This window comes from Canis lupus, chromosome 11, assembly GCF_003254725.2.
Source record: "Canis lupus dingo isolate Sandy chromosome 11, ASM325472v2, whole genome shotgun sequence".
Lineage (NCBI taxonomy): Eukaryota > Metazoa > Chordata > Mammalia > Carnivora > Canidae > Canis > Canis lupus.
In genome coordinates, this window is record NC_064253.1 from 19,108,919 (window position 1) to 19,126,233 (window position 17,315).

Here is a 17,315-nt window from a genome sequence, read left to right on the forward strand (position 1 = left end):
AAAACAAGTGATTAAACTACAAAACAAGGAAACAGGGAGGGGTATGTGGTCAGGGAGAAGACGAAGAAAAACAAAGAAACAACAAAGGACAGAGTAAGCAGCATCTCAGTTTCCATCTGTGTAGATGTAAGGATGCCAATTTCCTAGATACATTCCCCTACATATCCATTTATCTACCTACCTACACTATACCAACCCGATTCCAAATTCAAGAAATATGAAGTCGAAACCCAGTATTACTGAAGAAACTAGTCCAAATGTGTACCTGCCCTGGGCTCTCACAAAGCTACAAGCATTTAATAAAATAAGAAGGCATCAGATGTATTTCAAAATATTAAAAAGCAGACATCTTGAGTTTCTCAACTTCTTTTTAAACCCTTTGTCCCCTTCTTTGATTAACATATTTCTTGGCTTGATCTGATTGTCTAGAATACCACCTTGAGGTAAGGTGGTGGTGGTGAGGGGAGTCAAGACTCAAGAGAAGGAATTTTATTTTTGCTTTTTTAAACTATATATACTTACCCCAGATATTCTGCTTATGTCACCTAAGGAGTCTTGCCCCAAGTTGAAAGCAATATTTTCTTATTTTTAAATAAATTGTTTTAGCTATAAACAATACCTTGTTTACCAAGGTATTACAAGTTTATACCTTGTTTCCTTTTTCTTCACCAACTTTACACAATATTGCATTAAACAGAAAACTGACAATTTTATAAAAATGTGTTATGAAAAAGATGGCATCTGCCTTTTTGAAAATTGTTCCATGATTTACTGCACAGCAGATACAGCAACAGCTTTTGCATTCTCTGGAATAAAGGGGTGGAGATGGAATGAGGTGGAAGCATCCAAAAATAAATCTACAGCAATGACAATTCAATGTACATAACGTCTATTTTGGTAACTGTTAGAAAAGTAAACAAAGTTACTTAGAAATAAAAGGAAATGCCATAGTAATCTCAACAAGGAGTAGGTCTCAAAGAATCAAACAATTATTTTCCTGTTCATTGGGAAAATGAGGGTCAATGGGTACATGACCTTCAGGACAATCCTGAGAAATCTCAGCAAGAAAAACTATAGGTTTTATATATGCATATAACTCAAGTCACTAAAGAAAAAATTTGTTGAACACTGACCATATTAAGGAGTTCCAGTAACTATTTCCAAGAGAGAAATTAAGACCCAGAATATGGGCGATTTTTATGTGGCTTACAGTGCCACCAGGCACAGGATAAGTTGAAATAAGCCAGTCTTGATCTTCTGAACACTGCCATTTCCCAGTGTGCTTTATGAAGTGATTGGCCAATTTTCAAGAGGATCAAGAAAATGGATGCAGTAAATTAAAAAAATAAAATATAAAAATTCTTCGATAGAAAAACATTACTGTCTTAGAAGTAATTACATCCCTATGTCTCTTAGATCAGTACTTCTCAAATACAATCAATTCTAAGAATTACCTGGAAAAGTTATTAAATATACATATCCTTGGGCCTCTTTCTGGGCAATTCGCATAGGAGGTTTGCGGTAGGACACAGTAACTTTATTTTTAACAAGTTTCCAAATGATTTTTCACTTGCTATGTCAAACTATCTCCTCTTTCTCCTCTGGATCACAGATTTATATGAAAAGCAAATGAAATAAAAAGTGTACGTGGACAAGGTACAATTTCTTGCCTTCTTTTCCCTTTAGCTTGTAAAGTAATTGTAGTAATAGGGCAGTAAAATTCTCTAAAGCAAAGGTGGTGATCAGATCATTACTGGGGGTTCTAATGTGAAAGTACCTCTATTTATTTCATTCACAGACCCAGCCGCTATCAGCAGGAAATAAAGCCAACTACAGAAAACAAGAGTATAAATTTTACTAACATTAGTAAAATAACATGTACAAATAAGGCACTTTAAATAAATACGACTTTGTTGCTAGAGTATCTTTAATACTAATCATGAAATGTCTGTAAATCGTATTTTACACTAAATTGTCTGCCTAAACTTTGATAAATAAATTAATTTAAGCTACATGTACATTAATAAATGAAAACAAATTTAACACTAAAATTAGGTAAGGAACTCCGTCAGATTGTCTTTCTCCTCTTAGACTTGAATCGCGTATAGAAGCAGTTTAAAGTGTTACGGTTGCCTCGGCTATTTGAATTGAAGATGTCACTCCCTTTCTCATCTTTGATGTTGCTCCCAACATCCTTCACTTTCTCACAGCTTTCTGTAGCTTGATGGTGATCTGCGTCCTCTTTTTTGCTGTTGGCTAGTCTCTCCCTTGAAAGAGTTCTTTCCCTAAATCTTCTAAACGGGGACGTCATTCTTTTTCTGGCTGTGTTCTCACAACTTGTCCTGTCTCTATTCTCCTCAGTGGCCTTCTCGGTCCTGTCTGTTCTTTTGGCTGTGCTCCTGGTAATCTGAAGGATTTTCTTTTGCAAGTAAACCCCACCTATTCCGGGGCAGCTCTGGCCACTGATCTTGGTGCTGGACTCACGGGGAGGGGATGAGGAAGACCCTGAGAGGCGCAGCAGGATGCTGAGATCAGATAGGATACTGCCAACTGGAGGGAGAGATGCAAAAACCCTGTCATGGTCAATTAATTCTTTCCAGTTAATCACAATTAGCCTGGTTTCTATGACAGAACATTTCACTATTAAAAAATTCAAACATTTTGACAGTATTGGAAAAATCGAAATCTAGTAACGTATTTTTTAAAGTACAGAGAGTCTACTATATAGCATAAACACTGTAGTCATTCCAAGACAGAACACAGGAAAAAAATTACTTTAATCAGAAAAAGCTGGTAATAAAATACTGTTGAAAGTAAGCAAAATTCATAAATCTTAAGGAAAAACATGACAAGAGTATCAGGTAACCAGAATTATTTCTCAAGAATAACTATGTCTAGGATTTTCAGGCAGATTCTACTAAAAAAAAGGCTTGGTAAAACCCAGATAGGACATATAAACAATGTAGGTGTTTATAAAGCACAATTTCTGATCCTGAACTCTCCACGGTGGAAAAGGTTGCTTTCCATCAGCACAGGAGAAGATGAAGGCTGCCTGATGTCTCATTTTTTAAATATCTACAGAAAGAGAAATTTAAACAGTTTCAAAGAAAATAATTTCTTCAGGTTTCTAAGGATTCTAAACATGCCGATGATAGTCTCCCAAAGCTATGAATGTCAATGTCAACTGCTGGCCACAGAACAAAAGCCAAAATGGTGAAAAGACTTCTCTATTGTAGTCGCAAGAGTGGATTTTCTTTTGGGAATGAGAGCGATGTGGAAATTCTTCTTCCCACAAGTCACATTCAGGTAAGAACACCCTATCCAATCCAACTAGTTTCCTGGTTAGAGAACTATCTGTTAATGGGATCTCAAAACAGCCTCCAAAAGGGGTGGAGTGTGTAAAGTTGTTCTAGAAAAAGCATTAAGAGCATGTGGCCACTGTTCATTAGGACCATGTATGTGATGTATGTGTGTTCATTAGGACCATGTATGAAAAACCAATTTCTTGTATGCGATGGATCCCCCTCTTTGAGATCTGGTAAGGAGCACTTTAGATTGGACCATGTAGCCAATAGAGAGATGAAACAGATCTGCATGCCTCATAAAATCATATAGGAGCTATACTACAAGATCAGAAACCTGTGTTTTACAAACATACCTATTAATATATACTGTTTATATGTCCTACTTAATTTTTACTAATCTTTTCTTAGTAAAATCTGAATGAAAACTAGCTAGTCTCAGCTATGTGAAGGGGGATATGGTAGCTTAGCAGTGAAGCTATGTTATCCTGGGGTGGCAGCAGGGAAAAAGAACACCTTAATTTACTAAACATGTAATCATCTATCAGGTTTTATAAATATTATTTCCTTTAACCTTGTATGAGGCCCTTAAAATAGATGGTCTTTGTTCCATCTTATGGACAAGAAATTTGACCTTATAAATCAGTTGGGCATAGTTATCCAGCTATAGTGGGGAAAAGAGTCAAATTGAACTCAGGTCTGACATCACTTACCACATTGCTGGCACAAATGTGAATAAAAAGGAGCCCCTAGAAGTGAGACAAAAATCGAAAACATGGGAGCTAAAGAAAGCTCTGGAAGCTTCTCCTTCCTGCTAGAATTCATAAGGTTGTCTTAACCAACCCCATGCGCCCTCTTGTACTGTGATTAAACAGTAATTGTTTTACATCTGTGAAGATGAGGCCAGAGCTAAGGTTTTATTGTTTTTTTTTTTTAACCAAGGTAATGAAGAGTGTGGAGGGGCCAATGTAGGAAATACACCATTTAAAATGCTACATGTGCAGCTACCATGAAATAGCATTTGCATGCACACTACTCAGGCAAGACAAAAAGCTTCACTTTGATTTATGAAAACATGGGTCAATGAACTAGACCAATGTCAGGTATTTTACCTCAAGAGGTTCTATGTATGATGTAAAATCCTTAGGGGTATAGGTCACTTTAAATCCTGATTACTAAAAAGGTAGTAATATTCCCATTACTAAAAAAGGGGGAATGTATCAACTTAAATATGTTTCTTTCCCTAAATTCTGTAGTTGCTTAAAACCAATTTCTTGTAGAAATTCTTTGAAATACTCCATAGAAACATTTAAATATTTGGAGATTTGTGCAACAACATCAAGAATCTGCACAGAATGAAACAACTGTGACTTCTGCTTTCATTCTTATCTATGTTTGCTGACAAAGGGCCACCCTTCCAACACAGGAATCCTGGTTATATGATGCACAATACCTGGAAAGCATCTGGATAATTCAATCTAAAACATGAAAGTCCAGAAAGTATTAGGAGTTAAAGGTTTCTTCACTTTCTATTATCATTATAGATTGAAAAGCAACTTAAGTGGCAACAAGTATTGTTTGGTGTAATATGAACTAGCTGAGACAGTTACATCTTACCTTTGCGAGGGGAACCTTGAGGAGATGCAGGAGGGCTAGAATGTAAGGATGATGCCACAGAGATAGTGTCTTCTGGATGTTTCTTACCACTTACTTCTTCAGTTGTTCCTAAAACTTTCTGAGGTAAATTTGTACCTAAAAATTAAACCCAAGAAGCAAATAAACATCACTTCACAATTAACCTATCTGTAGTGGCCTAAAGTACTACATTACTAAAGCCATGATGCACAATGGCTAGTGTGGTCAAATGTATAAATGACAAACAGGTACGAAACAACTAGGTAATGGCATACAGAGACTCTGACCTCTAGGTCATTTGTTCCAATTCAGCTAGTCAGCACGAATTAGACTAAAAGAGTTCTTTGTTGTTTTGTGATGAAAGGGAAACTGATTTAAAGGTCTGAGTGTAGTGTCCTAGCCCCCACAACTGACACACTTGTTGGAAATCTTAACAGAGAAGGGATAGATTCCAAATCTTCTCTCCCCTCTAGAGAGATAGCCTCTCTGAGTCAGGGTGGGTATGCGGCAGGGGCAGTGTAGGGGTGTTGGCACTGACTCTACCTGATGTGCATCTATGCTGTTGAGTGTACAGAAGAGGTTGCAGGACTACAAGGCCAGCCCTTTTCAAGAGCACTAAATTCATACTACAGGATAAAAGTAGACAATAGAAACAATTGTGGATTTATAGAAAAATAGTATGGAGCTCCCTCAAAACATGCTACAAGTTCTATCTTTACTCTTATCCAACAGCTGGTCCTGTTTACATATATCTTTTTTAAGAAATGTCCAAGAGCTACTGACACTATTTTAATCAGTGAAGTAAGCCCAACTTTGATGGGCATTTGTCATAGTAACGAGCAGCCTTTTCACACTGAAAAAATTTAAATCACAGAATACTCACACTGCTCTTAAGTACTATTTTAATATAAATGAATTTATCATATAAATAACAGCCATATTATAACAAGTGAAAAAAGGGCTACTTGGAACAAGTAATAATGCCTCTTGGGTGATGACATCCAAGTAAGAAGCTAGATAAAGACCTGTCTCATTTCTTACTCCTCCCAGCAACTTGATCAACTTCACCAATTTTGCATCTAATTACCTCTTTATTTCCACAACTGTTAAACTAGTTCAGGCTCTGAGCAACTTCCAGTTAAGTACCACATCAGCTTTCAATTTGGACTCTTGGTCTGCTCTCTCACTGTGCTCCCTACCACAGTCCGACTCTACTATAAAAAAGACCACAGACTTTCCCTGCTCAAATCTCTGCAACAGCTACTCACTGACAACTCTCCTTTGGCATGCCATGTTATATAATGCCAGCACGCCTAGGACTTTACTTCTCATCATCCTGGGAGGCTGTGTAGTATGACAGTTAAAAGCAAGGATGTTAGAGCCAGTTAGTCTGGCTTCAACTCCCAGCTCCATTACTCATTGGTAGTGTGTAAGTTACCAAGACTCTCTAGGTTCCTTCTGGAGTAGGAGAGTATTACGCATCTTATAGGGTTATTATGAAGATTAAACGAATATAATAAATCTAGTAAAGCACTCAGAATTGTGTCTGTGTTCAGGGGGTGGTCTGTAGGTAGCAGATTTTATTATTGTCTCTTAACACTCTTTCTGCAGCTCTGCACTCAGAGGCAGCACACTGCTGTAGCTCCTTGTAGACACCAAGCTTTTCCTTTGCCCTAAGCAATTTCTCTGCAATCTTTGCCTAATTACCTCCTTCCTAATTAACCCTTAAAACTCTGCCGAGGCATTATCTCCAAAAGTCACCTCTGAAGCTCTACTTTTTACTTAGCTCTGTGTGCCCTAAAAACTTCCGATCTTTTTATTATGTTTTTACATGCACATACCTCTGGTAAAATAGTAAACACATTATACTTAAGTTACTGGTTTGTGTGTCTATAAGCACTGGAGCGAAAATCTGGCAAGGGCAGCGGTGGTTTCTTATTCAACTTTGGATCTCAAAACAAAATTGAATTAAATTCACAGAGTTCTACTGAATATGTCCTAAATATAACACATGGGTTAAGTAATAATGTTAGGAACCACATGGAATCTAGCTTCCCTTCCACATGGCCTAACAGAAGGGAGGAAAAAGCATGGCCTGTACTTTATTTATTTTACAATCTCTTCTTGTCTCCTAACTAGGTTTTTCAGAAGTGATCATTAATGGAAAAATATACTTTATAATAAGCAATCTTATTCTCACAGAGTACATGTGCATTAGATGACTTATGCACCTCTGAACGCAGTGAACTCCTGGTACCTCTGTGTACTACTGTAAGCTTTCTGTTGGTATGACCATAGAAATTCCAACACTGGCATTTAAAATACATATGCTGTCATCACATACCTACAGGCAAACTGAAATCTGTGTATAATTTAATCATCACTCATGAATTTAAAAAGGTTTCAGTAGCTCGTCTTCTGAGCATTTACACCTGTGATTATTTTTCAGTCTAACTCCCTGGAAATTTTAACTAGATCAATGCAATAATAACTGAATACTCACTCAACGTGGCAGGGTCTTTGGCTTGTCCCTTCTTCCTGATGGGGTGCAAATTAACAGCTGGCACTTGAAGCACCTGGCTTACTCGGTGGGGCTGATGCAAATGTGCTTTAGCTGTTTGGCCTGCCGATCTCATAGGCACTGGAGACATTTCTGATGATTTGGCTGATCTTTTCTCACTTAAATTCTTGGTCACTAATAGAGTAAGAAATATGTAATTGCACACTTTTTGAGGCAAGGTTTTTGCCAATGATAATAATAAATGAATGCATTAAAACCATCTATTTCTTAAACCGCAAAATACAACAGATTTATCTTCCTAAAAATGATTCCATGTAAGTATTATGGCCTATTAAACCCTTCATGATCTAGCATCAGGCCAATATTTGCCTGCCTAGTACCACATGCTCTGCAGCAACTAGATGAGATCCCTTATTTTCTCAAGGCATCCTTTATCTTTTCTTCACAGCACTGATAATTGTTTGTAACAATTCAATTATGTGTGCAAATTGTCAATTAGTATGTCCCCCTGATCAGGCCCTTAACTAACATGAGAGTAAGGACTGTATATCATGCTCACCTTATATATCCCTGTGTATGCAGTGAATGACACAAAAAAGGTGCTTCATGGGTATGTGAAGAGCAAATGAAATTATTTTAACAGTTATATACAGGAATACCAGAGACTAGTTTTATAAATTCATGGTTAGAATATTTGACAATAAACATCAGAATTAAAAACGGAGAACTATGACTCATTATGGTAGTCCAGAGGAAAGAACTTCCTTCAAGTAGTACTTTTAATTCTTTATTATTCAGGGTGGTTTCAACACAGGTCCAATCTCAGTACTCCATGATGTATTTGTTACTGTTGTTTTTAAAATTTTATTTATTAAAGGAGAGACACACAGAGAGCCAAAGACATAGGCAGAGGGAGAAGCAGATTCCCTGTGGGGAGCCTGATGCAGGACTTGATCCCAGGACCCTGGGATCATGACCTGAGCCAAAGGCAGATGCTCAACTACTGAGCCACCCAGGTGCTGCCATGATGTAATTGTATTAAACATCAAAATAAAAGCAAAATTAGCACACTTAACCAGTCCTAGCACAGCTAGAATAGTTATATACTATGTTTTTACTATGAGGGCCTAGCAAATATTTTGAGCATTAAGAATTAGGAAACAAGGATCCCTGGGTGGCTCAGAGGTTTGGCGCCTGCCTTTGGCCCAGGGCGCGATCCTGGAGTCCCAGGATCGAGTCCCACGTCAGGCTCCCGGTGTGGAGCCTGCTTCTCCCTCCTCCTGTGTCTCTGCCTCTCTCTCTCTCTCTCTCTCTATCATAAATAAATAAATAAATCTTAAAAAAAAAAAGAATTAGGAAACATTTCAGAAGTCAAAACAAAGGGACTTCTGTGGGATAATGTGCAGTGGCTCCTCAAATGCTTCAATCTAAGTAGTTATCTCACCTTTGGGTTAGAGCCATGAAACTTTTTCCCCTTTCTCTCAATATTAACCAATTCTCAACTGATGTCTTGCTATAGTACAAAGAAAAAACTATCAAGCCTAAATATAGATGCCTGCCAAAACTCACATATATACTGATTAGGAAGAGCCAAATTCTAAAATGCTCAGCAATTATTGTAAAGACCTGGGATTTAAAAATCATTTGGAAAGTGATAAAAAATATTTACATGCTTAAAAAATCATTTATGCGACAGCAATCAAGTAAAGACTCTCAAACGAAAGGAATACATATCATATTAAACTGTCATAAAACTTACTTTGATCCCACAGGTTTACTCATTTTAAATCAATATTAAATATGTAGTAAAGGACATACTTAATGTTATGAGAAAAGACAGGCAAGTAAAGTGGGTGAAGGAAAAGTACGCAGGTGTTGTTTGTGTGTGTGAGGAAGGGAGGTCAAGAGGGAGAATGGATGCCGAGGTAAGTACATGGAATCATTCTGGGCCCAGCATTTTAACAATGAGTCAGTCACAGAAGAGATTTCCATGCTCTTGAATATCTCAAATCAGATTTAGGGACCAAAAAAAAAAAGCAGATAATGAAAACAAAAGATAAATATTATTTCTGTTTTTGTCTGATCAAAGGTTAAACTGTGTTCCATAACCGTAAGATGACAAGGTATATGCTGAATTACTTGGGGAAAAAATAATTTGATGATCATGCAAAGGAGGTCCTGAGTACTTTAATAAATCATGTATATGGGACTTTGAACCATAAAACATAATTGAATCTTAAGATTCTGCACATTTTTCAGTCTTTACCTCTGACATATACCATTTTCATATGGCTGACACTATTCTTAATAGGTCACATCTGGTAAAATATTTTCCTAGATACCTTCAAAGTCTATATATGTTTATTATTTTTAATGGCTATTATTCCTTGTATTGATAAACAGTGTACTTGACTATTCACCAGCATTTTAGTATCTCCATGATTTCATTTTCACTATAATATATTCTGCAACATCTTTGTATAAACACGATTTTCAGGTGCATTATCTCAATGGAATACAACCCCAATACTGGACACCTGACACATTGCTGTAAGGAGTAAATGGTAAAGTTTGTTAAGTGCCTACCTAGCATGGCCTGCTGCACATAGAAATCTCTCAATAACTGTTAGATTTTATTATTTCTTTCTCCTAATTTAATGGGATGGATGTATAAAGAATCAAAGAGCTAAAACATACTATCCTTCAGCTTTACATGCTTGGGCAAGCAGATCTAAGATGAAGAGAACCTTTCTCAAAAAGTAACAAATGACTTTCAATTGTCTTTATCCTTCAGTAGATGTTCATTCCATCATACTCTATTCCTATGGGTAGAAATGTTTTTGTAACAACATTTAATGAATGGCTTGTTATCCTGAACTTTAAAATCCATTGTCATTATCTGAAATTTTTATTTTTATTTTTAAAGATTTTATTTATTTGACAGTGCTCATGCACAAGATGGCAGGGGTGGGCGGGGAGCAGCAGCAAGGGAGGGAAAAGCAGGCTCTCCACTGAACAGGGAGCCTGATGATGTGGGGGTTGATCCCAGGATCTCAGGATTATGACCTGAGCCGAAGGCAGATGCTCAATTGACAGAGACACCCAGGCGCCCTCGTATCTGAAAATTTTAAATCAGTATGTGGTAGTATGCCAATTTTCTCTTTTCTACTCCATTGACAAACTTTTTCTGTTATATGCTATTTGTTAATCTCAGGGTCAGCCCCATGATGACTACTATTTCCTCCTATCAATTAGGAATACTGAAATAGAAAATGTGATCCTCCCCCAACTATATTCTCTCAACAGTTTATCAAGTTCTAGGCATCCTGCTGGAATTTTTATTGACATAACATTTAAGTGTATATGTGTACATATACATATATATAATACATATATATACACACACACACACACATATATACATAAAATAACATCCACTTATAATTTAATCATCAATTTTGGTTGTCACTACACAGTGTATTTTCCCATTTTGGATTTCTGTTTTTATAATCATCATTTCCTTGACCCAGACACATATACGTTCTGTTGTTGAATACATGTATTCTCAGCTTTTATAAGTTTACGATATGCCATTTCGTTTTTACAAAACATCTATTTCAATACATTTTCACTAGCCACAAGAAATTTGAAGAGGATTCTTGCTTATAGAGGCAGTGTGAACCCTAAGCAGAGTAGAACCAACAAGATGTTTTCCCAGAAACTATATTCAGCACCTGAATATCAAATTGCCATAGCTTTCAACTGGGTCTGTGTGCATCTGTGCTTTATCCAGATTTATTTTGTGTATCCATTAGCAAGATATGTCCTAAGGTATAAGAAAAGCCTAAAAGAGGTTATTTTTCGGGGGTCTGGGAATACTCAAAATTTTTTTCCATATAAATTAATGGTAATCACTTCTTCCCTCTGTCATTTTGGCTGATGAAAGGTTTTATAGGAACACTCCACTTACTAATAATGGGGGAAACTGCATGCAATAAAAAAACCCCAAAAAACAAAACAAAACAAAAAAACAAAAAAACTTGAGAATAAGCTCTTCTTCTGTCCATCCCATTTCCTGTATTTTAACAGTATCAGAATGTGCCGGAGTTTTCTTGTTTTACTACTGACCTCTATGATCTCTAAGGATTTCAATTAAATTTCTTGCATTTTATGTAGGTAAGTAATATCTCTAAGATTTTTAAAAAAGGTAAAAATTTCACTTATTTTATTCTTCATTTAGGAATGAAGGTAAAAACATTCTCTAACAGAAGGACTCCTCTATACTGTTTCAGTTTTTATAAGTAGACTTTATAATGATTTTTAAAGAAGAATTCTTTATCCCTCAATTGCCTGTAATCATTAAGAATGGATGGAATTCGGTATCTGGTAAAAAGGATCGCTTGATGTTTGGGATATGTCAGAAATCTTTTGTGAGTGAAAGTTAATTTTCATGGGACTTCAGGTTAACTCCAGAGAAATAAATTTCTATTCTTTTACATTAAGTGAAAACCTGTACTTACAGGTACCATAGGCAGGCTCCCACTGCAAAGACATCATCTGAAACTTTTCCTCATCTGTGTCGACATCCAGACTGGAAAGATACTGCTTCACTTTCCTTGCCATCTGGGCATCCTCGTATAACTTCTTGGCATTAAGTAGAGAGCTGCGACGTGCCCTTTTCTTGTGTGCACCTCCTTGAACATCCAGCATGTTTGAGTTTGTGCTGCCTTGACTCAGTGACCTGTAGGAAGATGGACATCAAAATGAGGAGCAGTAAAGATGAGAATTACACATGGCAGAATGAAGATTAAAAGAATTTTGTTCTGTTAATGCTATTGCATGCTGATGTAAATGAGTTAAAAGATGAAGAGCATTAATGCAAAGTAATATGGCACACATGGCTATGTTCTGAGTTTTAAGATTCGGCAAAGTGCAGAATTTAAAAGAATAAGATAACAATCTCCCCTCTACCCAGTCCCCACCCAAGCAATAAATTCCATCAGATCTGTGTTTGCACCTACACAACCCATGGCAAAACTGTGATAAGTAAACTGTGACCCAGAGGCCATCCGCACTCTGAAAATATGGCAAAAGACTGGGTCACAACAAGTGCATCCTTAGCCAGATCTCTGAATCAAGGATTCTTCAGCAAGGGAGTTTCTAGAGCAGCTCTGCTTTTTTGTGCTGCGTTGGGTATACCACAGCCATTACCATTTCTGTCTGCAGCAGGCCCACTATGAGTATGCTAACCAATTTTACTGGTAAGCAGATTTTGGCCAAACTTCAAACAGAACAATTGATAGGAAAAATAAGCATTTATACTCAATTCAATAAAGTCGGAGACCAGAGGTAATAGAAAGCTACTCTCCTCCTCATGCATGGAATGGTTAGGCAATATGTGGTTCTAGAACTGATGATCTGAGACTTGGGATCTTTCTTTGCAACACCTCTGTGATGGAACTACAAGCCAGGAAGAAACAATGACAGTTCAAGCAAGCTATAGCTTCACCCGACTCTCCTCTTTTTGGCAAACCTCATTCTATAATGACCACATCTAGAACCAATGGAAAAATAGGACGATGTTATTAGTCCTTTCTAATAAGGCTAGAAACATAAGGTTCTTAAATGATTTTTATTCTAAATGAAGTTCCCATTCTAAAATAATAAAGCTATCTATGGGTTTTTCTAAACTGCTTTCATTTTTATTCCTAAATATTCTAAATGCATACACCACAACCCTAGAACAATTTGTTCTTCGGTGCTCACATACTATTGAAAACAGACATTAAAATCCTAATGTTTTCTTTGTAAATTAAGTGAAACAAAGTTGTAAAAGTGTTATAGTATTTTTTTCTTTCACCATGTTAAGATCTTTGGAATAGGATATGGCTCCACATTTGAAAGCAACTTTCGACTGCTACTTGTCAGGCAGAAACCGTGACATGGTTATCACTAGCTTCACATACAGTAACTTCAAAACTTACAGAATGGTTGGGAAGAAAATCCAATGACATGAGTGAATTACCCTTTTAATCTCCAGTAACCAAATGATCGTAAGAAGGTAGTAAATCTAACAAGTTCAACAACATTTCTCAAGCAGCTGTCAAAAGGAGACTAGCTCTAAATATCCACAAACCCAAGCTAAGAGTCCAGCACCAGAAGCTTTTACTTCCTTAATGGCTTGTTTTAAGAAATCATGCATCATCAATACAGTTGATAGCACAAATGAGAATACTGTGCAGGGAAAAAATCCTCAGAAACTACTCACTGAGAAGATTCATATTCTAAATATGAAGAAGTCTGAGATCTAAATAAACCAATTTAATATGCTCACATATTTCTTTTAATGAATGCAAAAGGGTATTATAAAAATATCTAAGTTTACATAAGAGCTCTTTTAATAAGCATAAAGTAAAAATATTCAGTGGTAAGAAGGCACTGAAGTGATTTTCCTAGTGGTACATCAAATAATAATGTATCCAACAAATGAAGATATCTTAGATTCAAACAAATGCAGTAAAATCAAGTGCCAACATTTACGAGCAAAGTTTAATACAAATATTTTAATAAGTTTTCCTCTAACGACATCCCCCCAAAAACGCGTCCACAAATCTAGAATACATACAAAATTCTAATAACTAAAGACATTTTAATAAGTGACAAAAAATGTCTTCTAAACTACTTTCCAAAACAGAACACACCAAGATGTAAGAATAAAAATACATAGCATCTGCAACCATCATTCAATACAACCCTAAAACTGAACAACGAATGTTACTTAAGTCATTCAACACCCCAAATTCCCACTAGGATGTACTGACCAAGTATTCTTTGTAACAGTAATGCCAGGAATCAATTTCTATATTTGGTGAGAAAAACCAGAAAAGACCAAGACATAAATGTGAAATACAGAAGAAAACGCATGAGAAACACAAAGAGAAGGAAGAACATAGAAGGGAAATTCAAGTTCACCAAACTTCAACAGAAAACAAGATCACAAATAAGACAAACTCAAGTTCAAGTGAGTGGCTCACAAAAAAAAAAAAAAAAAAAAAAAAAAAATTCCTTCTTTCATGTAATAAAAGCATCTAACTTCATGTTTCACTATATATAGTCTTAAAATAACAAAATCCTTCATAGGTAATCTCTTCATTCACAAAAACCATTTCTTTCTTCATCTAAAAATAAAAGGACTACATAGATGATTTATAAGGTCCTAAACAGTCTATGATTCTAAATAGATAACCATATAAAAGCAGAGATCTGAAAAGACCTGAACAACAAAAAGTGGCAGTTTCTGATGTGTTAGTTTTTTTTAATGTAAACTCTACCCCCCAACTTGGGGCTTGAACTCACAGCTCCAAGACCAAGAGTTGCTTGCTTTACAGACTGAGCTTGCTAGGTATTCCTGATTGTATTACAGTTAAAAGAGGTAAGGGAGCTTCTTATTAAAAATGGTAGAAATTCAACCAATATTATATTGTCTTTCATGGTGTTAGTGGATCTGAGGAATTAAAACCATCTTCTATTTCAATTATTTCTAACTGAATTTTATAGTATAGTTTGGATAAGGGCTGCCTCTTTTTGAAAAACATGAAAACATAACCTTAATAAACAAACTTCATCCATTTTTATCTTCTTACATATTTATTTTTTATAAAATACGTCATTTGAAGAAGCTTTTTTTAAAGCAGGCTCCATGTCCAACATGGGGCTTGAATTCATGTCCCTGAGATCAAGAGTCACATGCTCTACTGACTGAACCAGCCAGGCATCCCCACATACAGCATTTGAGAAAAAGAAAATAGCATGGACTCTGGAATCAGACTCCCTCGGTCTCTTATCCACCATTAGGGAGCTGTAAGAATTTAGACAAGTCTATCTTCCCTGTCTGCACCATGGCAACAACAGTATTTATCTCACAGGATGGATGTAGAATTCAGTAATTCATTTAAAGTGCTTAGAAAAATATATGGCACAGAGCAAGCACACACCAAATATTCACTATAATCATCATCATTTAACTGACCCTGCTAAATTAAAATCTACAAGGGACTTATGGGACATCAACAATAGCAAAGTAAAGGGGTGGGGGAAGCTAGTTCTAACACTACCTTCTCCTTGTTAGCAAAAGGCATTTGTCAGGAATGTAGGTTGACAGGGTTAATAGAACGCATGCTATTTTATGTGCGTGCATTAATGAACAGGATGCAGTATATGTTAAGAGTCGTACAATCTTCATTTCAGTTGCATTCATCTCTACACTTACCCCAGACTCCGCCACCTCTTCTTCCTGTAAGCAAGAGCCACAAACATTGAAGCATGGGTTTGAATAGGAAAGCACAGAAAAAAGACAACAGTTGAGAGTCAGGGAAACTATGGAGACAGAATAGAACAGAAAAATATTACTAAGAAAAAAATGGAAGTTAACAGTAAAATGACTTTAATGGAATGCAGAGGGGTAAAATGAATTATGGTATGTACCGAAGGTCAACAAACCCACAATATTCTTTAAAATATGCTTTTAGACTAATTGTATTTCTAATATCTAATCTGTATCACAGGCTTACGTTCATAAGAAACTTAAGAAAAAACATGTACTTACTATAAATTGTGAATTTAAAGTTTTTAGGGAAGGAAACCTTAAATTAAAGGAGAGAATTTTTAAATATTTTTTTGAAAGGATTTTTAAGCCACTCATTTAAGTGATAGGATGAAATGACAAAGATCATGAAGATTCATGTGATTTCTAAGGGCAGAAATTTCTCTTGATGATGTACTTTACAAGAATTTTGACCAGCAAATCTATGTAAAATTTAAGTAAAATGTATCATCAGAATAAGATACTGCATTTCCTTATACTACAATTTAGACTGAACAAAGATTCTGGTTTTTATTTTTATCTGTCTTTGTTCCCCACTGGCCTCAGTGCACCAGGCTTGCACCCACCAAGCTCCAGTGGCAAGGTGGCCCAAGACTATGTTTTCAGTTAGCAAACTGGTTTTAGAATGAAGAGGTTACTTTGTTTATACTAGATAATACACACCACAAAATGGACAATTACCTACTTAAAGAAAGAGTACATTTCAGTACTGGCTGACAAAGAAAACAGATTCAGGAAAATTCAGTCTATTTCAATTTGTCCAATCTAATTCTAAATGTTTCCTTTTCCCCTAAACTATATTCTACTTAGGCCGTTCCCCAGAAAATAGCCAAGTTTATTCATTTGCTCCTTAGGATTTTCCTCCTTTGTTCATTTTTGAAGCACAGGTGGTACTCATTATTTACTGGTCTGGTAAGGGCACAAATTCATTCTGTCTTCAGGAAGGAGAGTGCTAACATACAAATGGAGGTGGGTCCACGTAAGACAACAGGGAGTGGTGGGGCCACTATACAGAAACATGCAACAAAAGCAAAAACTTAAAAGAACAAAAAAACCAACAAACCCTCCTCCAGGTTTGCTTTGGTCCCTGGTTCTTAGTGTATTCTGCTTCCACACTGTTGAGCAATGAAATGTCTCATTACATGTAGTGATTCGTAAGGGCAGAGTGGGATTACCCAAGAGAACAGCTGACACACTCCCTTCGTCCATATTCAGAGGATCTCTACACTAGAGCAACCATCGGATCAACTACTTACAAAAACAATGACTCCTAAACACTAATTTAAATAAGACAAAACAAAAAACTTATCCTGACACACACTGATTGATTACAAAAACTCCACCTATGATTTTTAAAGTGTTTTTTTGTTTTCTTTGTAGACCATATTTTTTTAAACCAAAGGAACTGCTCTTGCCTTCGTTGTTATTTCATTTTGAAAAGTCTTATGTACTGAAGCTATACACAAGCTATACA

At 36.2% G+C, this 17,315-nt stretch overlaps 1 protein-coding gene across 9 annotated transcripts in view; it reads right to left on the minus strand.

Moving 5' to 3' along the window:
- Positions 1–17,315, minus strand: part of RAPGEF6 (Rap guanine nucleotide exchange factor 6) — a 190,780-nt gene that overhangs the window by 8,872 nt on the left and 164,593 nt on the right. For 6 of the 9 annotated variants that reach the window (XM_035696864.2, XM_025432808.3, XM_025432802.3 and 3 more), the window contains 4 exons: positions 15,728–15,751; positions 11,979–12,199; positions 7,441–7,632; positions 4,920–5,054 (listed from right to left, as the gene is read on the minus strand). In XM_035696864.2, the coding sequence (XP_035552757.1) occupies positions 4,920–5,054; positions 7,441–7,632; positions 11,979–12,199; positions 15,728–15,751 (572 nt within the window). Of the gene's footprint in view, positions 1–5; positions 2,551–4,919; positions 5,055–7,440; positions 7,633–11,978; positions 12,200–15,727; positions 15,752–17,315 lie in introns of those variants that run through there. The other 3 variants (XM_035696869.2, XM_025432811.3, XM_025432804.3) reach the window with 3 other exon arrangements.